Here is a 25,505-nt window from a genome sequence, read left to right as displayed (position 1 = left end):
TTCGATATCGTACCCACTGAGTTCGACGGCCCATTTGGCCAGTCGACCCGATAGTTCGGGCTTGTGCAAAATATTGTGAAGTGGGTAAGTGGTCAAGACGCATATGGGGTGACATTGAAAGTATGGTCTTCACTTTCTAGAGGCACTTACTAGTGCAAGTGCTAATTTCTCTAAGTGAGGGTATCTAGTCTCTGCTTCCCCTAAGGTCCGACTTACATAATAAACAGGAAACTGTGTACCTTGCTCTTCTCGAATTAGGACGCCACTTAGCGCGATTTCCGATACCGCCAAGTATAAGTACAACTTCTCATCTGTCCTCGGAGTGTGAAGTAGTGGTGGGCTCGATAGGTACCTCTTCAATTATTCTAGTGCATGTTGTCATTCCGGGGTCCAGGCGAAATCGTTCTTCCTTTTGAGTAGGGAGAAGAATTTGTGGCTTCGATCTGATGACCTTGAAATAAATCGGCCTAAGGCAGCTATTCGCCCGGTCAGCTGCTGCACTGCTTTCACGCTATCCACGATGGTGATGTCTTCGATGGCCTTAATTTTGTTGGGATTGATCTCGATTCCCCGATTCGATACCATGAAACCAAGGAACTTGCCCGATCCAACCCCGAAAGTACATTTTTCGGGGTTGAGCTTCATGTTGTATTTCCTTAAGATCTTGAACATTTCCTGCTAGGGGTGTTCAAAACCGAACTGAAATCGAAGCTTAATGGCTTATTGGTATCGGGTTAACGGTTTAACAGGCGGGGAACAAATTGAAATTTTTTTATTAACGACTTATCGGTTTGGGGGCGGATTATTCAATTTTCTTAATGGATAATCCGTTAACCCGTTAAGAAAATATATATAATATCAAACCCTTCCACAAGAACACTTGTTTAAGCTGCTGTCTATATTAACGCCTAATTCCTAAATAATGAAAACCCTTACGTACTATGCATCAGAAGATCCCAGGATTGGCTTAGCTTAGCTTATTCTCCCACCCTACAACAAGATTGTTTAAGCTGTTGTCTATGGTTCACCTTTGCTTTTGTTTTTTTAAACCAATGCCTGGGGTCTTTGTTTAATAAAAGAACAACAGTGCTGTGCCACAACTTTTTTCACTCTACAACACATGCCACACTACATCATTCTTACGTAGGCGTTAACAGATATGTATCTCAGGACTCAAATGTGTAATTTCCTATTCTGAATTTGTATGCTAGGCGGTCAGGAAACAATTAATGCACGCAATATAGATTGAATTAGACTGATAAGAGCTAAACCGATACCAATCCACCCGATATCTTATCGGGTGGCTAGCGGATTAATACATTTAAAAGCTGATAACCGTTAAGCCAAACCTTAAGAGTAATTAACTGCCCAATCCGTCCGATAAGCAGCCATATTTCCTGCAAATGAGTCAAATGGTCCTCTGCGCGCAGGGACTTAACTAGCATGTCATCAAAGTAAACTTCCATCGACTTACCTATTTGTTCTTCAAACATTTTATTCGCTAGGCGTTGGTAAGTAGCTCCTGTGTTTTTTAGCCCGAATGGAATTACATTGTAGCAATAGGTTCCGTACTTGGTGATAAATGAAGTCTTTTCCTGGTCCTCCAGGTTTATTCGAATTTGATTGTACCCGGAGTAGGCGTCGAGAAAAGTAAGGATCTCGTGGCTTGTTGTGGCATCGATCATGCGATCGATGCTAGGCAGTGGAAAAGAATCTTTGGGACATGCTTTGTTTAGATATTTATAATCTATGCACATTCTAAGTTTGTTCCCCTTTTTAGGAACTACAACTATGTTGGCTAACCACTCGGGATATTTTACCTCCCGAATTGATCCTATTTTGAGAAGTTTAGTTACCCCATCCTTTACAAATGCGTGTTTTACCTCGGACTGAGGTCTTCTTTTTTGCTTCATCGGTTTGAACCTAGGGTCCAAGCTCAGCTAGTGCGTTGTTATCGACGGTGGGATCTCTGCCATGTCTAAATGGGACCAAGCAAAACAGTCTATGTTATCAATAAAAAATTGAATGAGTTTTTCCCTGTGTTCGGGGGTCAATCCTGTTCCCAGGTATACCATTTTCTCGGGCAGATAGTTGATTAGTATAACCTGCTCCAGTTCTTCGATCGTAGATTTGGTGGCGTCGGAGTCATCGAGGATGACGAAAGCTCAAGGTGTCAGAAACTTTTCCTCGTCATACTCTATTTCATGTTCCACCTGTTCGGTCGAGATTGGTAGCTGTGATTGCTATTTGGTTTCTCGTTTATCTTTAGTGCTCGATCTTTCTGAAACTGATAGCGTTGGCATTGGTGTTACCTCAGCGACCGCAAATATTTCCTTCGAAGCATGTTGCTCCCCATATACTGTTTTCACGCCGTCCGATGTAGGAAATTTTATTACTTGGTGGAGAGTCGAAGGCACTGCCTTCATATTGCGGATCCAAGGTCTTCCGAGTAGGGCGTTGTACCTTATATCCCCTTTGATTACATGGAATTTGGTATTTTGGATGGTTTCAGCTATATTCACTGGTAGAGTAATCTCCCCTTTAGTCATTTCATTGGCCATATTGGAACCGTTCAGGACCCGAGCTGCGGGCACGACTTGATTCTGCAAACCGAGTTGCTCCACTACCCACGATTGGATGATATTCGCAGAGCTACCTGGATCCACTAAATCACGCTTAACTTGAGCTTTATTTAATATGATAGAAATTACTAGAGCGTCGTTGTGAGGTTGAGAGATGCCCTCGGCTTCTTCAATTCCGAATGATAAAGTTCCCTCGGGTACATAACCTCGAGTTCATTTTTCCTTGTGGCCGGTATCTTGCTGTACTTGAGCATGGGTCACTGCGGAGTATCGACCCCACCGATGATCATATGAATGATATGCAGAGGTTCCTCTTATTTATCCTTTTTTCTGGCGTCCCTTTCTCTGAAGTGATTCCTGGCTCGGTCGCTGAGGAACTCTCGAAGGTGGCCCTCATCGAATAGGCAGGCTACCTCTTCTCTTAATTGTCTGCAATCCTCGGTCCTGTGACCATGCGTGCTATGCTACTTGCACATTGAATTCGGGTTTCTTTGGGAAGGGTCTATTTGCATGGGTCTGGGCCACCTAGTATCTTTGATTCTTCCGATCACCGATACAATTCCCGATGCGTCGATGCTGAAATTGTACTCCGATAGCCGAAGTGCCTCTATAGGATCGCCATATTTATCGAAGCCACTCTTGCTCATAAGCCCCTGAGAATTTTGTCCTTGATCACTCCTTCGATTGTTCCAAGCGGAATTGCGTGTTGAGCCATTGTTCATTCGATATGTGATGTACGGTTGATATCGGTCTTTATTCGACCTTCGTTCTTTGTCGATATCCCTCTGTTTTTTAATAGCTGCCATGTTCTAGTGCATGGATCCGGAAGAAGATCCCAACTGGTCGTCTTCGACCCTGATTTTTGACTGATATTGGTTGTGTACATCCGCCCAAGTCATTGCTGGATACTCGATCAAATTTTATTTCAGCCGACGTGATGCTATTGAACTTTGCTCGTTCAACCCTTATGTGAAAGCTTGGACGGCCTAGTCGTCTGTAACAGGTGGCAATTTCATGCGTTCCATTTGAAATCGGGACACGAACTCCCTTAGCATTGCATTACCGCTTTGCTTTACTTTAAAGAGGTCTGACTTCCTTGTTGCAACCTTTATGGCACCAGCATGTTCTTTTACAAACGAATCCGCTAACATGGCAAAAGAATCGATGGAATTTGGGGGCAAATTATGATACCAAATCATCGCTCCCTTCGAGAGGGTCTCTCCGAATTTCTTCAATAACACGGATTCGATCTCGTCGTCTTCCAAATCGTTACCTTTGATGGCACACGTGTAAGAGGTGACGTGTTCGTTGGGTTTGGTCGTACCGTTATATTTGGGAATTTCGGGCATACAGAATTTTTTGGGGATTGGTTTTGGGGCTGCACTCGAGGGAAAAGGCTTTTGGATGCATTTCTTCGAATCCAGCCCTTTTATCATTGGTGGAGCTCCCGGGATCTGATCGACCCTGGAATTATATGTTTCTACTTTTTTATCGTTGGCTTCGACTCGTTTTGTGAGTTCCTCGAGCAATTTGGTAATTTCGGGAGTAGTCCCTGATTCTTGCTCGTTTGACTTCACTATGGCTGGCTCCGTTCCGTGGGTGATTTACCGAAGCGGATCGGGCTCCGGCCTGCTTTGTACCTGAATTTGGCTTTGCAACTGAGCTATCGCTATTCGCTGGGCTTGTAACATCTCGAAGATCATCCATAAGTTGACTCCGATCTCCTCCACGTTATGGGCGTCTCAAGCTACGGATCGAGTACCGCCCTGAATGCTTTTTTTCGGATCGGAACGTAGGGTCGCCTCTAGAGCCACTTGTGAATTGACATCTAGTGGTACTTCTACTCGGATTTCAAGTACTTCGACTCGAGCTTTAGTGATGTCGTTAAGTGGCCTTTCGGCCCTGGGTATCAAGTTGGTTTCATCCTGAAGGTCGGCTTCGTGGTCGATAAGTAAAACCATGAATCGAGGGTTTGCCATTGCTGATTGGGAGTTGTAAACTTGTGCGTATTGCGGATTTGTATCAAACAACCACTGTTATCCTTAGCCCCACGGTGGGCGCCAAACTGTTTACCCGAAAAATCGGATATAGTTGAATTTATAAGTAGTTCTAAGGATATGCGATATATCCTGATATAAATAGTATGCAGAAGTGGAAATGTTTGGATTCTTGGCTATAGAAATGAGATATAAATTATTTAACTAGGAGAATGAGTATGTTGAGTAAAAAACAAGCTTAAGAGATTTTCTTCAATAAACAGAAGTAGTCTTTTCTTATAATCTGTCCCCTGTGTTTACAAGGATTCCCCCCTTTATAGTAGAGGGATCTTACTATTATTTACAATAAAAAATATATAGTGGAGAACCCATGACGAATTGTCCTTTCCTCGATTCCTGCCAAGGTTCTCTCCCCTAGTGCAGTTGCAACGGCTCCTGTCTGCGAGATCGATACTAGCTCGAGCTCGGTATTGGGTCGATCCCTCGGCCTTGAGTTCGAGTTTGACATTCGGGGTGAGTATCAATCGGCCTGTGCATTTCCGACAACCTTCTCTTTGCCTTGCAGTTCGATTTGGTCATGGGCTTGACAATGATACCGAGCCGATTCCTCGATTGGTCTTGGAGCTCGAGGCTTGTATGCACTATCCTCGGAACTCGTCTCGAGCTCTCACTTTGATCGCTTACCAATCGAACTCGATCAAACGTACGGAGACCGAAATCTATTTCGACCGTATACAAGGACTATATTTTTAAAATATTATAGCTTACTCTTTGTGATCACTTTAATAATTAAATTAATTTCCAATCATATCATTACTTTAGACATTTCGAAAGAAAAAATTAGCCACTAATGCTACCATTATAATAGAATAGTGAAAAAAAAATTGCGAGTTTGTTTTCCGAGGAGCTTGATTTTTATCGTATTCTATTTTTATTGTGGGATAGAAATATTATAAAATCTCACCCTTTGATAAGTGGAACTTCTTATTTCCTATAATTTTTGTAGAACTTTGATTGAATAACGTGCAACCAAACGTGTTTGCACAAGAATTTGACTTCTTAAACTAAAAAATGATTGATATTGTTTTATTACTTTTACAACATTTGGTCACTGGCTCAATCCCTAGCTAGTATTGAATTATTTTAGTCATAACATGTTTTTTCACAAGGATAATAACAACAGAGGGGATGTGTACTTAGAACATCATTTTTAAATTAAGAAGCCTTTAGAGGACATGATCCTAATAACTATTTTGTACCTCATAAACTAAATATAATGTAATATAAAATATCATTAACTAACATTTTTTATATGATTGACGGGATATAGTGCAACGCACGTTTATAGAGACTAGTTATCTTAAAATTCAATTCTAATCATAATTCACGAGTCGCCGCCCTCTCTTCCTGTAATGTTTTACGATATTTAAGTTTCTACATGTACGTATATATAGACGTAAAGATAATCTCTTTATGTGCATTCTTGTTTTTAGTGAATTGACAGAAAGTATGCTGTGAGAAACTAGAAGTTCATGTGGAATTTTTAAAATTTTTCGAAAATAATTTCTGAAAGGGCGAATTACCGTTTAGATTCGTGCAGGGACCATTGAATAGTAATATACTCCCTCGGTTCACTTTTATTTGTACATAATAGACTTTGAATTTCTCTTATGAAATAATAAATGAAATACATCTTTGATCACACGGCATAATTCAAAAAAAAAAGAATACATATTTTACCATAACACTCATAATAATGATAATATTTCAAAAGTATTGAAAAATGATTTGGTGAATGAGTACTTAACGATAAAGGTAAAACAAGAAAAAAAATTATTTTTCTCTTATTTTGCTAAAAAATGAACAAGAAAAAGTAAAAATATATAATATAGTGGACAAGTAAAAAGTGAATGAAAAAAGTAACATACAAAAATTTCTTGGTTTTCCCCCTAAAGTAGCTTCTTTCCAATTTATAGTGTTAGAAGTTACCCTCTCTTTTCATTTTTACTTGTCTACTATTCTAAAAATAGATTTTTAATTTTACTTGTCCACTTTCACATGTCAAAGGATAAATAATTTATTTTTTCGGTTTTGCCCTTAGCATTAATTACTAATTTCAAAATATTTTTCAAATTCATTAAAACTATACACCAATTTATATGGTATTATAGTAAAGTATGCAATTTTTTTTTAAAGAGATATGCAAAGTCAATAGTGAACACGTAAAAGATGGTGAACTATGCCTGAGCGGGGCGAAGCCAGAGAAAACTCTGGTGGAGGCCCGCAGCGATACTGACGTGCAAAACGTTCGTCTGACTTGGGTATTGGGGTGAAAGACTAATCGAACCATCTAGTAGCTGGTTCCCTCCGAAGTTTCCCTCAAGATAGCTGGAGCTCGCGTGTGAGTTCTATCGGGTAAAACCAATGATTAGAGGCATCAGGGGCGCAATGCCCTCGACCTATTCTCAAACTTTAAATAGGTAGGACGGTGCGACTGCTTTGTTGAGCCGCATCGCGGAATCAAGAGCTCCAAGTGGGCTATTTTTGGTAAGCAGAACTGGCGATACGGGATGAATCGGAAGTCGGGTTACAGTGCCAAACTGCGCGCTAACCTAGATCCCACAAAGGGTGTTGGTCGATTAAGATAGCAGGACGGTGGTCATGGAAGTTGAAATCTGCTAAGGAGTATGTAACAACTCACCCGCCGAATCAACTAGCCCCGAAAATGAAAGGCGCTTAAGCGTGCGACCTACACCCGGCCGTCGGGGCAAGTGCTAGGCCCCGATGAGTAGGAGGGTGTGGCGGTCGCTGCAAAGCCTTGGACGCGAGCCTGGGCGGAGCGACCGTCGGTGCGGATCTTGGTGGTAGTAGCAAATATTCAAATGAGAACTTTGAAGGCCGAAAAAGGGAAAGGTTCCATGTGAACGACACTTGCACATAGGTTAGTTGATCCTAAGGGTCGGGGGAACCCCGACAGATAGCGCGTTTCGCGCGTACTCCAAAAGGGAGTCGGGTTAAAATTCCTGAACCGGGACGTAGCGGTTGACGGTAACGCTAGGAAGTCCGGAGACGTCGGCGGGGGCCTCAGGAAGAGTTATCTTTTCTGTTTAACAGCCTGCCCACCCTGGAAACGACTCGGTCAGAGGTTGGGTCCAGCGGCTGGAAGAGCACCGCACGTCGCGTGGTGTCCGGTGCGCCCCCGGCGGCCCTTGATAATCCGGAGGACCGAGTGTCGTCCATGCCCGGTCGTACTCATAACCGCATCAGGTCTCCAAGGTGAACAACCTCTGGTCGATGGAACAATGTAGGCAAGGGAAGTCAGCAAAATGGATCTGTAACTTCGGGAAAAGGATTGGCTCTGAGGGCTGGGCACGGGGTCCCAGTCCCAAACCCGTCGGTTGTCGGTGGACTGCTCGAGCTGCTCCCGCGGCGAGAGCGGGTCGCCGCATGCCGGCCGGGGAACGGACTGAGAACGGTTCCTTCAGGGGCCTTCCCCGGACGTTGAACAGCCAACTCAGAACTGGTACGGACAAGGGGAATCCGACTGTTTAATTAAAAATTATAAAAGTGTTGCGGGAGGAGGGAGGTTTCAATAGTGAACAGTCAGCATCACATAATTTTCCTTTTGACCTTTCAATGCCTGTGAAAACGGAACTTGGAAGGTTTGTATTTGGTGAATGGTGATAACGAACAAAATATAACTCATGCTATTACTAGTGCGTGATTAACTTTTTCTAATTAAGACAAGGACTAAACGACTTATCACAGTGGCTGAGTGCACTTCTCTCGTTCAAACGGAAAGTCATAAATAAGAGTTATAGCTAGTAGTACATTATCTATTTAAATTCATGTGATACAATTTAAATTTTTTATTATTTTGGTTCGAATAGAATAACATATTTTCATATTTCTAAATAATTTAAATTAAACTTTTAATAAGATATTTTTATAACTACGCAAATGTTAGAATATATTTAAAATCACAAATTTCAAGTCTTTTAATTTTCTTTCTTAAACTCTAATGCCGAATCAAATTACGTCACATAAAATTGAAACGGATGAAGTAATAAATTGGAGTACATGCATGTACATACAAATCTATAGAATTAAAAGATAGTTGTATTCACGTCTCTTCCATCAAGTTAATAAGTTACTGTGACGGACTGAAGGTGAAATTAAGCCCCACATGAATAAAATCTTCACCATTTTTTTATGAACTGTATTTGTAAGCAATATTTGAGTGAAACTAAGCTGACCTAAAAGAATTATTGTGATATATGACTTGTTCCAAAGCTATGATCATCAGAGTGTCGTTATACATGATTGCATATGGTTGGATTGAAGTAGTAGGTAAGGAAGTTACTACCACTTTATAATTCCCAGCTTAAACTGCCCCACATAACATCACCTTTATTTTTTGCAGTGGTTATCAACATTTACTCCGGCTAAAAAATCATTATCACTTTCTAGTGACATTTCTTTACCCACTTTTGTTCCGAGTACTTTTTTAATGCATCTGATGGCACTACCAAATATAAGCAACTGATATTTTTTGCACTATTATGTAACTAAAAGGAAAACTACAGGTTGTTTTAATAAGATTAAGTTTGTAACATGTTAGGACTAGTTAAACTAATTAGTTGAAATACATTCTTTAATTCTATCTTTTAGTTCCAAATCATGTCCAGAAAGCATCAGCGACATAAAAATCATGTAGATGGTACGATGTTCAATGATTGCAAATTCTTGTCACGTTAGTTACATGAGTAAAAATTATTAAAGGTGGTGAAATAAAAATTCTTGCCCCAAAACAAAAGTTATTATACATGGTATTCACAACTAAGCAGTAAACACTTTACAAAAAATATTATAGTATCATTTATTCATTGTTGATTGAAACATTTATATCTCAATTTTATCACTAATTGCAATAATATAATTTGGTGTAAACATTAGATATAAATAAGTTCCTCCTCTCGCTAGTCCCTATCTGGCTATCTACGCAACTAGGCCCAGTAGTTTTTCCTTCTCATGTCACATATGATCGTAATAGATGCTTATATAAAAAAGACTCGTCTACGAGTTTCTAATCAAAAAGGTTTACAAAAAACTATAAAAAAAAACTTATGATTAAAGAGGGAAGAAAGCACCTCAAACAATGAAAAGCCGCATGGGATTGATGTTACACAATGGACAGCACCCTTCAATATATTAGCAGCCAAGTATAAATATACTTGTATACATTCAGACAGATGTTGACTAGAAAATACCAATTTACAACCATAATCGAATAAATTCCACTAAAATTCTGCATTTTCTCGAATTATACATCCTCACAGATTAAACTATTACATCATAAAAAAAAGGAGTGGGGAGTGAGAGTTAGAGAGTACCAACAATAGATGCCAATTGCCATGGCTTAGTTCCTCAAACATCGACATGACAATTCTGTACTAACTGATACTTCATAGCTGATCCAACTGCAATACTATTTCCAATCACCTTACCCCCGACTCCAACATAAGCTGGACAATTTACATACAAATGATACTTCCCAGAAATAAATGTCCCAACTTTCCATCTAATTCTCCCATCCACTTTGATGTTAATCAACACAGTTCCAGCCATCTGATCTTGGTTTAGACTTTCACTAAGGAATGGTGCGACAGGGACAGAGTTTCCATACACAAAAGGAGACCATATTGTGACATCTTTATGTCCCTGATAAGTTGAGGGTAGCAGTGTAGGGAGGGTAATTTGTTGGCCACGGTAAGTTGCATAGACATCGAGTTTGTCATAGTAAATTCCAATTTTGTTATTTGGGTTGCGAGAGGCGAGGGTAATTTGGATGTTGGTGGTGAGGAAAATATTAGGGGAGGAGACGTTGAAAGCATAGATTGTGGCATCATGGAGGATGAAACTTGGCTTTGTTGGCCTAAGGATTAGCCAAATGAGAAAGATAATGAAGAGGACTAAGATAATGAAGCCAAGTACGGCGGCAAATAGGTGGCGGTGCAGCTTGTGCCGCTCCTCGTCATGGTGGCCGCAGTCCTTGGCTGACATGTTGGCGGCAGTGGCAGCGGAGGTGGTGGTGAGGGGTTGGTGTTTAGGCTGAAGTTTTAGTCCTTTGGGAGAGTTTTTCTAAGGCGAGCTAAGTTGGTTAATACGGCTTGTTTCAAGATTCTATAATGTGGTGAGAAACTTTCTTCTTTAAAAAGAGAGGTCTTTTCTATAGAAAATGTTGACATGTCCTCTTTTCATTTCTATTTCTGTTGGTGGTCGTTGTAGAGGTTAGGAGACTATAAGTAGGATATGAATATGGAAATCTTTCCTTTTCAAATATGATCATGACACTATGATTAGAAAATTTTAAATATCTAGAACTCGAACCTAAGACATTTAACTAAAAAAGAAGAGATTCCAACTATTTTATCAACGAGTAATTTTATTTTTATTTTTAAATTTTATTTTTGTTCTTTTTAAACATGTTAGTAATGGTTATATAAAGTAAATAAGTTTAAGACCTCGTATCCAAGAATAATTTAGGGAAGTGTCTCAACGACCAATTCATGCAAATACTATGCACTAACTACTTGCAAGTTGCAATTTTAAGAGGAAAGTGAATGGTGGAAAATGAAGTTTGGTGATGGTCATGGTATGGTGTGGTGCAAGCAACCTTATCTTTTTGGGACGTATGCTTCTACGCAAAGGCTAATTAAAGATTCAAGAATTATACCAAGGGCCCTACTTTTCATAAGTAATGACAAAATGGGATAGCAAGATTCTGAAGTCACCGACACAAATTGGCTATTTTACCCCGAACGGCTAAAACTTAAAGTTTTGGTTTCAACCTCTCCAAAATATTTAGACTTTTTATGCTTGATATTAGTTGAGATATGAATTATTATGGCACTATCGTATGAGAAACAAGAAAATAAATAGAAAGGAGAACTTAATTAGTCGAATCTAAAATTAGTTGTACTGATAGTTTTATGGTATAAAAACCAATATGATAAAATTTGGCAGTGCAATAATTTAAAGATTTACCCTCTTGGACTCATACCCTATATTGAAGGTATTACGAATACTTGTCTTGTGCATGTGCCTATTTCCCATAGAAGCTAGGGATCTTTTTTGGAATTACCCTAGGAAATACTACCATCTAGAATTCCATTTACATTTCAAGCTTGGTTTTTGCCCAAGTGGCCAAAGTGCAAGAGCACATATGAAATGACTATGCGACCAACATTAGGTACTAGACTCTTGTTTCAATTCACCCTCAATGTAAAGGGGCATGCATATGCTGCACAAAATCAACTATTTCTTTCAGCAACTATATTGGAATTGAACCGTAGTTGTAATCTCTTACCAAGAAATTTCTTCTTTCACGTTATCCTTCTTAATAACCCGAGGAGCATGTTCATTGGTATAATGAAACATAAGCCATGCAAAGCCAAGACATAAATTTTTTATCAGAATATAATGTTGAAGCCAAGACTTGACATGGTTCTAGCAAACTAGCAAATATAAACATAGGTAAACTTGAACAGTAAGACAGAAAAAGGTAGAAAACGCTCAAATACTAAGGGCTCGTTTGGTACGAGCGATAAGGGATAATTAATCCCGGGATTAAATTTGAGATGAGTTTATCCCACGTTTGGTTGGGATAAAATCATGATATAACTAATCTCAGGATTGTAGTGTTTTTTTATCCCCATGGGAGGGTAAGATAACTAATCCCGGGATAATTAATCATGGCATAACTTGTTTCCCCACCAAACGACCCCTAACAGATATTCTTGTTTCAGGAGGCTTCACACCTCCTATATGAATTAACTTCACTTCTTTTAAAGGCACTACCAACTGGAAAATCATGTACATAAACTTTTTCTTTTGAAGATTGCTTCAACTCGATGTAGAGTCCAAATAAGGTACAGCATTTCAAATTTTCATGCATCTCTAGTTATGTCCTAATACTAGCGACCACGTTATTCACTGGGGATATATAGTAGTCACAGATGTAAATTCTCATCAAGGCACGTGCCAGAGATCATGACTTATCCACACTTGTTATGCCCATAGGCACAGGTTTACAATAAGACACTAACGTTCCAACTTACCATACATGCAGCAAATAAATCTGCAATTAAGGAAATATGTCCTGTAATTCAACAAATTTTTAAGAAGATAGTGCACTGGCTATTGCATAATCTCCTGAACACTGAAACTTACACATCTCCCTCCCTCCCTCCCTCTTTCTCACACACACACACATAGCAAGAGAGCCATCTCCTTTGTAATGTTATATTTTAAGCTCATAGATTTTCTACAAGTCAAAGCCATTTAGCAACAATCAAGGTTTCGGTTTCTCTGGACCAAGTCACCATGGAAGAGGAACAAGAGTGTCTTTAAGATTCTCTTTAATTTTATTAACTTAGCTGAAAAGTGCCCATCGCATGAAATAACACGAACCAAAGAGGCTATCCAAAAGAACTCACGTCGATAGTCCTTTACAACTCCTTTCCCCTAGAGTTCTCCTTCTATTTCACCCAGTACCAACTACCAACTACCTGCTATCTCTTATTAGCACAAGCACTACTTACAAGGTAATTTTACCCACCAAGGCTTAGGCAGATGAGTATAAATCACCTAGTGTTGCGGTATTTCTTGCCTTCGCTGGGATTCAACCTAAGAGTTCTCCTTCTACTCGCTATTTGCCCAGAACCACAACATCTTAAGAGTTGGTCACCCTTTAAGCTGTCAAAACAATGCCGCACAACCGAATTGGCGCTGCATCATACAAATGTCACAATTTCTGTACTCAAAGGTTGTATCAACTAGTAGACATGAAAGTAGAAGGCAAGAAAATCAATATAGACATTTCCTTGAACTGTTTCATATCACTTCAAAGCTAAAATATCAGACAAGTAATATAACTTGGATGATACAGGATAAAGAAAAAGAACTTTTGCTTGATGAGGTCAAAAAAATGTAAAGAACATTACCGTATAATGATTTAAACCAATTCTTCAAGAAACTAGATAACATACCGCCCGGAAGTTATTGAAGCACTAGGAACCGCAAATAAGTTATTTTGATCACATCAAAAGTCTAACATTGAAGAATTAATGGCCAATAAAATTTGAAATCCTAAATGACATGAAAGGGCTTCCCTACACCTTGATTAATACGAGATTACTCATCTACAGGTACACAAATACACAACATATCAAAATTACAGACCTTTTTACTTGCTTAGCTATTCTGTAAATCAGAAGATGCGAACAAACAGTTTAAAAAAACAAGAATAATTTAATAATAAAACACATTCTCTACATCTTAAATGTAGCCTCAGAACAACAAGAACAAGTCTACAAAAACCTATAGATCTGTATACACCAATGTGAATAAATAACCAATCAAGATCAGTTTTTTATGTGACATCAGATCAAAATAACACACTTGCTGTACATCCTAAATTAGCCTCAAAACAACGACAAAAACAACCTAAAGATCTGCAATACACCAATACGAACAAATAAACAGATCAGTTTTTTTTTATTTTTTATATATCAGATCAAAAGAACGCAATTCAATCAGCAGCATTATCCTCACTACATTGCTTATACAATTAAACTAAAGAGTCAGCTAATGGGGTCAAACAAAATTCAATTAAGATTCACCTCAGAGCAAATCAAAATCCACCATCTCACAGCCCAACCCGACACTGCCTCGGGCCTCCAAGCAAATTCCCAGAAGACTTATTTGCCCCAACCCCAACAGACAAAACCCCACAATAAACCCTCAAATACCTCCTCCTCGCTCTCCAAGCTCCAGCTTTAAATCCAACCCTAGCCACCATCCTCACATTAAACCCAATACTCCCACTTTGGGCCTTCTCTTTATTCATACCATCAAAAGCCCATTTCTCCACATAAGCCCCCGATGCAACAAAGCTAATTTTCTGGGCTGTCTCATTTCCCTTATCCATAAAGAAAGGTGGAACCGTAGTATCAGCAACCGACAACGAATCGTAAAAAATCGCCGCCGCAATCTCGTCGTAGTATAGAGTCATCTTTTTGTTGGGATTTTTAGCAGTAAAATGGAGATCCCAGTTGGCAGTAATTAAGGAGTTGGAAAGATTGAGGTTTGACATAGTGAGTGAGTCGATTTGGAATTCGGGGATGCGGGGACTAATTAAAAGCCAGAGGATAAAGAGAATTGTACCAGTGATGATTGTAGAAGCAACGATTATGGCGATTGCTCGGCGGAGAAGGGTATTACGCTGTGATGCATAAGGGTTTGGGTAGTTGTGGTAGGGGTGGTTGTTGTTGTTGTTGAAATACGGTGGTGGTGCGGTGTAAGGGTAGGCGGTGGCAGGAGGTGGTTGAGCGGCGGCGGAGAAGACATTGGGGTTTGGAGGGGCGGCGGGGTAGCCGGTGACTGGTCTATTGTGGTCGCCCATGGCGGAGGATATGGAGCATCTGAGGAATGCTATGTGCGGTGGAATTGTAGTGGAGAGTGGAGTGGAAAGTGCAGTAGAATAGTTTGTTAAAGAATCTCAAAGAAGAAAGAGGAAGGAGACTGTGGTTACGGCCTACGGGAAAGCTAGCAAATAAATAAATTTATTTATTACTCCCTTAGTCCCTCCACCTCAATTTATATCTTAGTTTGATTGTACAAGGATTAAGAAAATAAAAACCTTTTACATTTTATAATCTTAATTTAAAGAAAAATGTAATTTATTAAAATACTCTTTGGGTTATGTAATCTCAAATTTGTCACATAGAATATAGAATATTAAAATTAGAGAGTTACCAATTTTTTTTTAAAATATTCTTTTTTGAAATATCCTTAAAAAATACGACACTTAAATTGAAAAGAATAGAGTATTAATTTTAGAATAAACTTGGGCATTACTTTATTATATCTCTCTCGGGACTGGGAAAGAGACCGTGGTCATAAGGAGTTCAACAGCTAGTAAGGAATAAGAATATTTAATCTTGCCATAAATTTTGACATTATTCATATAGCAGTATAAAACATTTAATGGTGCATTATTAGTAATTATTTATTAGTAATATAATTTCCATATGGGCTAATATAAGATTTGATTTCTGGTACTCTATTAAATTCTACAAGTTATGAAAATTTAATATGCGATCAGTTGTTAATCGATTGAACGAGAAACTTATATTTGAATTTATATTATTTTATACAAAAAAACTAAAATAATAATATATGTTTTAGCAATACGTAAATAGAAGTATAACAAAAATAAATACAAATGAAATAACATTACTAATTAATATGATGCTGCCCACTTTAACGGCAATTGCTTTTGGCGAAGTGTAGCATACCGACCAAGAAGTGTGTGTTTATTATTACATCACTTTACCTTTTCGTTTCATTTTATATGGGATTGTATATTTATTGATAGCTTATACTCCTAATTCAAAATCTTCCATTTTTTTTTCTTTTTACCAAAAACTAAAATTTTATTATTTTCTAAAATTAGTTATTCAAAGAGTATATATCAATCTAGCTTTATCTAGCATTTAGAATTAATACACAACTCTTTTTTTAATTGACAAGCAGGTTGATTTATAAATATATTTCCAATAAAGAAATAAATCAGGAAATAATTATAAATAAAAATATTGGGTTTAATTCGATTATAAGAAAGTCACTTTATAATTTTTAGTAAAAAAAGGTTCACATATTTTTTATTTCTTTATCCTACTTGTCACGAGGAAATGTATTCTGTATTTTGTTTTCAAATAGTTTATAGAGTGATTACGGGAAAAACTTTGTTTGACTTTCAAAATAGTAAATCAAAACCAAAATGAGTTTTTGAATGCTGTTTTTCTTGGAAAAAGAAAAGTAAAATCCGCCCCAAACACAATGGGTTGTGACGGGAACTACATGATATCTCTTTTCAACAGAAAATGAGGGATCGGAAAACCGAAATAAAACAGAAAAGGGAAATGATTATTCTGTAAATGTTTGATTTATTACTATTATTTAGAAGCCAGACTTATGGTGTACGAACACTAATATATTTGTATGAACACGGATATATTTGGGATTTCATAAAGCTTAAGGGTAAATAGGTAATTTTGTATGTCTTATGAGAGGGACACGTGTGCTTCAATTAATTTGAGCAAACCGCGTGTACTGCACTTACATTCAGCTATAGTCTCAACTTTCTTCTACTCTTTTTTTGTTCTTCTATCTTTCAAATTGTGAAATTGTTTGTTTGATGGTTCTGCAGTGATTATGGCGTTAACTTTATTGTACAGTGTAATTGCGATTTCTGTTGGATTTTACTCCATTCTCCTTCTTTCTTTGTTGCACCTATTTCTTGGTGATGTTATTTTGATAGATCCTAATTCCTATTTGGTTTTAGACCCATTTCATTGTTAATTGAATTTCTTTAGTCTTCTTCTTCAGGCGTGTATCTTACGCCAAACCACGTGTATCCCATTAGATGGACACAGTACCATTTGGGTATAATTCTTCCAGCAATGCATTGTACAGCTTGAGAGTTTAAGAAGCTCTCCGTAATTCACTTTCTTCGCGATCATCTCTCTAGCTCTTGGTGAGTTTCTAAACTTTCTTCTGGGCTTTCCTTCCTTATTTTTCACTGTCGAATCTTTTGAAAAAGGGCTATAGGCTGATTTGGGATCTCCTTGCTGATATTTTGGGCTTTTCCTTTGTTTTGATTATCATTAGAGTACTTTTAATCATTTTCAAAAGGTTGGGACGGTATGTTATATAGTTTATTTTTTAAACGAATATTTTCTCCTAGCAAAAAATGGTGAATTCATCATCCTTTCTTTCTAATTTATTTACACATGTATAGGTTAAACTATGCTATGACACGTGGCCGTCTGAAAAAGGGACATGTGGAACCCAAGACAGGGGATGGCTAAAGACCGAAGGCAACTGTTTCGTTTGTCACCGGAAAGAATAACGTTCATAAAGATGTGATAAATGTTCTTCTCCCAATAGCATTTAATAGAGAATATTTCATGGTATTAAGAGCAGTTATCCGTTACAAGGAATTTGACATTTATGTTCACCGTTATATCTTCATCAATGCCCCTCATAATTGACATTAAAGAAGGGCACGACCCTAGGACCTTCTTCATAGCTATAAATAGTGAGCTCAGTTGTCATTGTAAAGGACACGAATTTTCTTGCAAACGTATGCTATACTTTATACAAAGCTCAATCCAATCTTATCTTCTTATTTCTTGATTTTCTTTGTTGTTGTGCCCGGAAACTCTGTTCCCGAAATTGTTACTTCTGCTCTTTCGTCTATATCTTAAGGCTAAGTATTGTGTAATTCTTCGATTATTTATTTATTTCAGGATCAAATTAATTCACTTATCTAGAAATCAAATATAAATTTAATTGTACCATTTTATGAGTAAACAGTTTGCCGCCCACTGTGGGGCCTAGATAGTCGTGTAATTAAATTGATCTTTGCTTTTTTTACTAACGTGTTTTCATTGTTTTTATCATAGAAAAGATCATAAGACATGACAAATAACATTGTTAACGACATGCACAACCCCGAGATTCGAGGGGATCAACCTCATTCCGAGGACTCAATCAGCGATATCCCATAATGAGGGGAATGACGCTACACCAGTGCATGACAGGCAGTATCCTCGACATGTTCGGGGGACCACTCCCGATGACGCTGATGAGGAGCATGTCGTCGACGCGGTAAGGGTCTTGCAAGAGCAACAAGCGATCCTTTTAGGCCATCTCACGCGACGGGATAAAGTTATGACGGAGTTGAAGCAAGCGTTGTTGGTAGCTTCAAATAATGCAAACAGACGAGATTCGATTCCTCCCGGGGTTCCCACGAATCAAACGACGCGGATGATCGACAACAACACTCCTAGGGGTAAAATTGGCTCCGATGGGGCGGGGGGAACAGATCTAGCCTCAACAACGAGAATGATCCTTTCAAGAATGAACTTTTACGGTTCATGAGTGAAGTGAACACCCGCATGGACCAGTTCCCGGCGCGCCACCAATGTTGAAAGGTCCGGACTCGAAAAAGTATAGTCAATTGTCGTACAAGCCAAGTGCGGCACCAGAGTTAATTCCGAAGCAGTTCAAAATGCCTAAAGTGCCAAAGTATGACGGAACTTCAGACCCCAGGAGCATATAACTACCTACACAACGGCGATAAAGGGAAATAATTTAGCCCCTCACGAAATTGAATCTATACTACTGAAGAAATATGGAGAAACCCTCACGAGGGGAGTCTTGACATGGTATTCGCTGTTAGCCAAGCATTTCATAGATTTCTTTGAAATGCTTGCGGATTCTTTCATCAAGGCTCATGCCGAGGCAAGAAAAGTACAGGCCCGAAAGGCCTACATATTCAGGATTGTGCAAGGAGAGTCTGAGCTGCTACGAGAGTTCGTTACCCGATTCCAGAAGGAGAGAATGTTGCTCTCGTTAACCTCGTAAGTGTGACAACTCTAGGAGAAAGGGATTGAATCCGAGAAGTTCAGACGCTTCCCAGAAATTGAAGGAAAGTCTACTCGCGTTTCAAGCAACGACCTAGGTGGATGTCTACAATCAGTACGAATCAAAAATAAGGATCGAAGATGATCAGATTTGTTTTTCGTCGTTGACCAAAGGACGAGAAAAAAATAGGGAAAATTAAAGGATGATTATGACGCGGACAGGCAGACTTAGAGAGGCCGGTTTTTTCCCTACCAACGAACTGAAGGCCGCAACAGAAGTTTCTTGACAGCGGGCAGGTTCACCGTTGATAGGAGGACTGATCGCGGTTGGAATAATCGATCACTACAGGATAAAGAAGTGGCAGGATCGCGGGATCCTTCTTACCCCAAATTATCAGAATACAACTTCAACATCAATATAATGGAGTTGGTATTGGCCATGAGAAACATCAAAGAAGCACGGTTCCCAAAATCGAAGAGATCTGATTCCAGCAAGAGGGATCCCAATTTATGGTGTGAATACCACGGGATGAATGGCCACCGGACATGGGACTGCCGACATCTCCGAAAAGAAGTGGCAACATTACTGAAGAATGGTCACCTCAGAGAATTCTTGAGCGAGCGAGCTAAGAACAATTATGGTCGTAACTGAAACAACACGGATCCCTCGAAAGCAGGAGAAGATCCTCCGCGTCAAACAATCAACATGATCTTCGGAGGGAACGAGATTAATGAGTTCACCTTTTCAGCATCAAAGAAGACGAAAGTATCAATAACGCATAGCAAACAGCTTCGGGAAGATAATATCACTTTTACGGAGGAGGACGCAGACGGATTGCTGCTACCACACAACGACGCACTGGTAATTTCTTTAAATGTGCTAGATTTTAAGATTAAACGTGTTTTAGTGGATCCAGGGAGTTCGGCTAATATCATACAATGGAGGGTATTGGAGCAAGCTAAACTCACCAGAAGCATTATTCCGGCCACAAAGCTCCTCGCTGGATTCAACCTCGCAAGTGTGACAACTCGGGGAGAAATTTTATTGCTCACAAATCCTGAATGAGTAATGAAAACAACTCTTTTCGAAGTGGTAGATGGTGATATAGGATACAACATCATTCTGGGAAGGCCATGGTTGCACGAGATGAAAGTTGTACTATCAACGTACTATCAATTGCTGAAGTTTCCAACGCCCGGGGGGAATTAAGCAGATAAGGGGTGACCAACCGGCGGCAAGGGAGATGAATGCAATTTTGGTCTCCAGTAGTGAAAGAAAGGAACACGTGGCATAGCAATTACAGGGATCGACACCTACTCCTGAACTAGATGAAGTTAGCCAGGCGTCGGAAAATTATTAGGTGCCGAGATATTTCCAAGTTCTAGAAGAGACCGATGCAACGAAGTCCACAGCATAAGAGCTGGAGCAAGTGGCATTTTTCGAAGAATTCCTAGAAAGGAAATTCCACTTGGGACAGGACTGCACCTAAAACTCAGGTCCGATTTCACTAAATTCCTTAAATCTAACGCCGATTGTTTTGCATGGTCGCATGAAGATATGACAGGCTTCCCGACAGAGGTAGCCGTAAACAAGTTAAGCTTGGATCCTAACATACCTCCGGTAAGACAAAAGAAGCACCCGATCGCCGAAGCCAGAAATAAATTCGTCAAAGAAGAGGTAACCCGCTTACTTTATATCGGTTCGATCCGAGAGGTAAGATATCCAGACTGACTAGCTAATGTAGTAGTGGTTCCTAAGAAAAATAATAAGTTTCGCATGTGTGTAGATTATAAAGATCTTAACAAAGCGTACCCGAAAGACTCGTTCCCACTGCAAAACATCGACCAAATGATTGATGCCACGGCCGGACACGAATTAATGAGTTTCCTCGATGCTTATTCCGGGTACAACTAAATTAAGATGAACCCGAAAAATCAAGAAAAAACTTCGTTTATAACGAATTTCGGTATATATTGTTACAATGTGATGCCTTTCGGGTTGAAAAACGCTAGAGTCACTTATCAGCGGCTCGCGAACAAGATGTTTGAAAATCAAATAGGAAAAACTATGGAAGTTTATATAGATGATATGCTCCTTAAGTCTTCAAATGCAGGTGATCATCTTCAATATCTGCAAAAAACTTTCGACATCCTAAGGAAGTATAATATGAAACTTAATCCCGAGAAATGCGCGTTCGGGGTCAGCTCTGGTAAGTTTCTGGGATTTCTGGTATCCCGAAGGGGGATTGAGGTAAACCCCGATAAGATCAAGGCCATAGAAGATATCCCGGACCAATTATCAAACGTGAAGGAAGTCCAAAGGCTTACGGGGATATTGACAGCTTCGAGCAGATTCATTTCCCGATCGTGAGAAAAGTGTCATCATTTCTTCGCACTACTCAAAAAGAAAAATAGTTTCGAATGGACCTCGGAGTGCCATCAGGATTTGAGGGATTTAAAGAATTACTTGTCAAGCCCTCCATTGCTTTCAAAACCAAAAGAAATGGAAACGTTATTAGTTTACCTCGCGGTCTCGGAAGTTGCAGTAAGTGCGGTTTTAGTCCGAGAGGATAAAGGTACGCAATCTCTTATTTATTATGTTAGTAAAATTTTAACAGGAGCAGAAACGCGTTACCTATATTGGGAAAAAATGGCCTTAGCTCTCGTAGTCGCTGCTCGGATGCTGAGGCCATACTTCCAATGCCACCCGATAGCCGTGGTGTCTACTTTCCCTTTGCAGAACATCCTCCATAAACTCGAGCTCTCGGGTAGATTGGACAAATGATCCGTCGAAATGAGTGAATTCGACATAGAGTATAAGCCGAGGACTACAATTAAGTCGCAAGTCTTGGCTGACTTCGTGTTCGATTTCAGTTCGTGATTATTGCCTCTAGTAACCAAGGAAGCAGTAATGGTGTCGGAATCGACATCAGGGGTTTGGACCTTATTTACGAATGGAGCTTCCAACGTAAACGGGTCCGGGCTCGATATAGTCTTAATCATGCATTCGTGGGAAACCTTAAGGCAAGCCATCGGGACGGTCCATTTAACTAATAATGAAGCAAAGTATAAAGCTTTGATTGCAGGACTCGAGTTGGCTTGGGGACTTAACTCCGAGGTCATTAAAATCAAATGCGACTCACAACTGGTGGTAAATCAGGTCTACTGGATCTTTGAGACCAAACAGGAGTGCATGCAACAATACGTGGTAAAGGTTCAAGCTCTGGTGTCGCGATTCCGAGAGTGGTCAATTACTCATATCCCAAGGAAAGAAAACGCAGAAGCAGATGCATTAGCAAACCTAGGATCATCAACATAAATAAAGGGATCAGAGTCTAGGACGGTAGTACAACTGATGAACTCAATCCTGGATACAGATGTTTACTATGAGGTAAATTCAACTAATTTGGTCTGGGACTAGAGGAATGAAATTATCGATTATCTCGAACATGGGAAGCTACTTGAAGACCCCAAAATATCCCGGGCACTGTGCGCCAAAGCAGCGCGATATAGCTTCAAGGGAGGCCAATTGTATAAATAATCTTTTCAAGGCCTGCTGGCCCGATGCTTAAGAGCGTCCGAAGCTAACTATGTCATGAGAGAGGTGCACAGAAGGATATGCAGAAACCACTCGGGCGCAAATTCCTTGGTGCTGAAGTTGGTAAGGGTAGGATATTATTGGCCCCGCATGGAACAAAACGCCAAGGATTTCGTACGAAAATTTGATAAGTGTCAACGCTACGTGCCACTAGTGCATCAACCGGCAGAACCCTTACATTCGGTCCTATCTCCTTGGCCGTTCATGAAATGGGGGATGGACATCGTCAGACCACTATCACCGGCTCCAGGAAAGGTAAGATTTCTTTTAAGTTTGACTGATTATTTTTCTAAGTGGGTGGAAGCAGGTCCTTATCAGAAAATCGGAGAACGCAAAGTGACGGATTTTTGTGGGAAAATATAATTTGCAGGTTCGGAATACCAAAAGAGATAGCATGCGATAATGGACCATAATTTATTGGCGCAAAAATTACAAAGTTCCTCCAAGATTTAAAAATAAAGAGGATCACATCTTCACCTTATCATCCGAGTGCAAACGGTCAAGCGAAGTCGACGAACAAAGTGATTATTCAAAACCTCAAGAAAAAGTTGGAAGCGGCTAAAGGAAACTGGCCTGAGGAATTACCCGGAGTTCTATGGGCATACCGAACTACAACCAAGTCGAGCATAGGGGAAACTCCTTTTTCCCTCGTGTACGGTGTAAAAGCTTTAATCCCGGTGGAAGTAGGGGAACCCACCTTGAGATACTTCCAGACAGGTGAAGAATCAAACAACGAAGCAATGTTAGTCAACTTGGAACTGCTCGATGAACGCAGGGACTTGGCGCATGTAAGAATGATAGCTCAAAAGAAGAGAATTGAGCGGTATTATAATCGAATAGCCAACCTCTGCTATTTCAAAGTAGGAGACTTGGTCCTAAGGAAAGTAACTCACAACAACCGGGAGCTCAACGCGGGGAAGCTAGGTCCAACGTGGGAAGGCCCCTACTAGGTTTTGGCTATCACCGGAAAAGGTACATACGAGTTAGAAGACCAAAATGGAGAAAAGTTGACCAGCAATTGGAACGTGGTACACCTCAAAAGATATTATTGCTGATGAACATTATCCGATCAGAAAGTATGTGCTGCACTTTTTTTTTCCCCTTTATTCAGTTTTTGTCCCAATTGGATTTTTCTGGCAAGGTTTTTAACGAGGCAGTAACATAAAGCATACTACGAAGACAGGAGCAATAAGACCTTTAATAGCAAGGCACAGAAGCAAAGATCCACTTAGGGATAGTTAGATAATTTTTTGCTTTATAGCAGATTCCCATCGGAAAGTTAAGTTTGCTATTGAGCAAAGGTTACCCGATCGTTCACAAATACAAACCACTAGAGGGTTGTTAGATAGTCTTTCGCTCGATAGCATAAGTTCCTAAGGGGAAGTAAAGTATGTTACCAAGTTAAGGATTATCTAGCAATGCATTAATGGAATCTTCGAAGATACAAGACCTCCAGTGTTCCAATTCGCACTCTTCGCATTCGAACACTGGGGGAATGATATGAGGATACGGCAACACTGATCGCTACGTCGACCGGGAAACGAAAAACCAAAAATATAATTACATCATCGGGACCGCGGATTGCGCGGTCAGCCCTATAGAAACAAGTTGTATAAGTTAGCTACAAGTAATGGCAATTTTTTTTCAGCATAGCAAATGCTTATGTATTTTTGGAAAATAGAAGGAATAAAATGAAATCCTTTTCTTTTTATCTTGTTTATTGTCTGAACGATGAATTAACTTTGTCATTTGAAAGTTAAATAAGTACTTCAAATGCTAGTGCCGTAATGAACAGAAGAGGTCCTCTTCAAGAACACCGTAAACATAAGAGGGCCATATCTTATAAAAATCCTCACGTTAAAAGGTTGGTTTCGAAAGAATTTATGCCCGGAATAAAAAATGCCTTCGGGAAAACATACACCCGAAATCGTATACGAAAAGACGCAAAAAATAAACTTACGCAAAAACATATCAAAGCCCTCACGAAAAAGGACTGATGCCCAGAGCAAAAAATACTTTCGGGGAGAATACACCCAAAAGTTTCACATAATAAGACGCAAAAAAGTTTGCGCAAAATTCTTAAAGAAAATGCAAAGATTAAAGACTTGCATAAATATTCTAACGAGAAGAAGACTCAAACAATACTTGAGCAAAAGATATTTTTATTTACAAAAACATGTCAAAATGGCATAGGTACGAGAACTAGAAAAAGAAAAGAAAAGCTAAACTGCAGTATCTCGGGAACCAGGAGGAAGAGAAGTGTCCGCTCCCCTAGTATAAGTAGACGAACCCACCGATGGCTCAACATTTTCACCAGTTTGGCTTTCAGCATCATCATCCATGCTAGATAACAAAGTATGGTGGCCACGCTTGCAGAGGTTTATCATTCTCCCGCAGAAGATCTTGGGAGAATAGAGATTCATCATATGAGCTAAGGTTAGCTTCTCTCCAGTTTCCTGGCTCAAACGCCGAAGGCAAGCAACTGTCCTCCACACAGAAGGGCTTACTTATGCCAAACACACTTGGTAGCTGAGGCAAAACTCCACAATCACGGAGTCAAGCTCTCCACTCAAAGAGAACGCACCCAAAATAAAGGGATACATGTAAACATATGTTAAGCCCTCCTTGGGTAGGGTGACTCACTCTGATAGATCAGGAGCAATAATTTCCAAGCCATGGCAGCAGTAGTCTTCCTTCACAGCAGGAATGCTTGAAGGACGTATGGAAGAAGGATACTTGCTAACGGCCCATGTACGAGAGTTAGCAGTAGGGAATCTCTTCAAAGTCTTTTGTGATAATAAGACTTCTAGGGATGATAGAGCCCACTGTTGGA

At 39.6% G+C, this 25,505-nt stretch overlaps 2 protein-coding genes across 2 annotated transcripts; both read right to left on the bottom strand.

Moving 5' to 3' along the window:
* Window positions 1-9,761: 9,761 nt before the first annotated feature.
* Window positions 9,762-10,960, bottom strand: LOC107828867 (NDR1/HIN1-like protein 1). Its single transcript, XM_016656256.2, has one exon. The coding sequence runs from the start codon at window positions 10,640-10,642 to the stop codon at window positions 10,007-10,009; it is 636 nt and encodes a 211-aa protein (XP_016511742.1). The 5' UTR covers window positions 10,643-10,960; the 3' UTR covers window positions 9,762-10,006.
* A 3,152-nt stretch (window positions 10,961-14,112) lies between these two features.
* Window positions 14,113-15,207, bottom strand: LOC107828865 (NDR1/HIN1-like protein 1). Its single transcript, XM_016656254.2, has one exon. The coding sequence runs from the start codon at window positions 15,042-15,044 to the stop codon at window positions 14,289-14,291; it is 756 nt and encodes a 251-aa protein (XP_016511740.2). The 5' UTR covers window positions 15,045-15,207; the 3' UTR covers window positions 14,113-14,288.
* Window positions 15,208-25,505: the final 10,298 nt, after the last annotated feature.

The sequence above is a fragment of the Nicotiana tabacum genome, chromosome 22 (genome assembly GCF_000715075.1).
Source record: "Nicotiana tabacum cultivar K326 chromosome 22, ASM71507v2, whole genome shotgun sequence".
Classification (NCBI taxonomy): domain Eukaryota; kingdom Viridiplantae; phylum Streptophyta; class Magnoliopsida; order Solanales; family Solanaceae; genus Nicotiana; species Nicotiana tabacum.
This window is presented reverse-complemented; position numbering and strand designations above follow the sequence as displayed.

Coding starts and splice junctions, on each gene's coding strand:
- LOC107828867 (XM_016656256.2), bottom strand. CDS start 10,642: ATGTCAGCCAAGGACTGCGGCCACCATGACGAGGAGCGGCACAAGCTG.
- LOC107828865 (XM_016656254.2), bottom strand. CDS start 15,044: ATGGGCGACCACAATAGACCAGTCACCGGCTACCCCGCCGCCCCTCCA.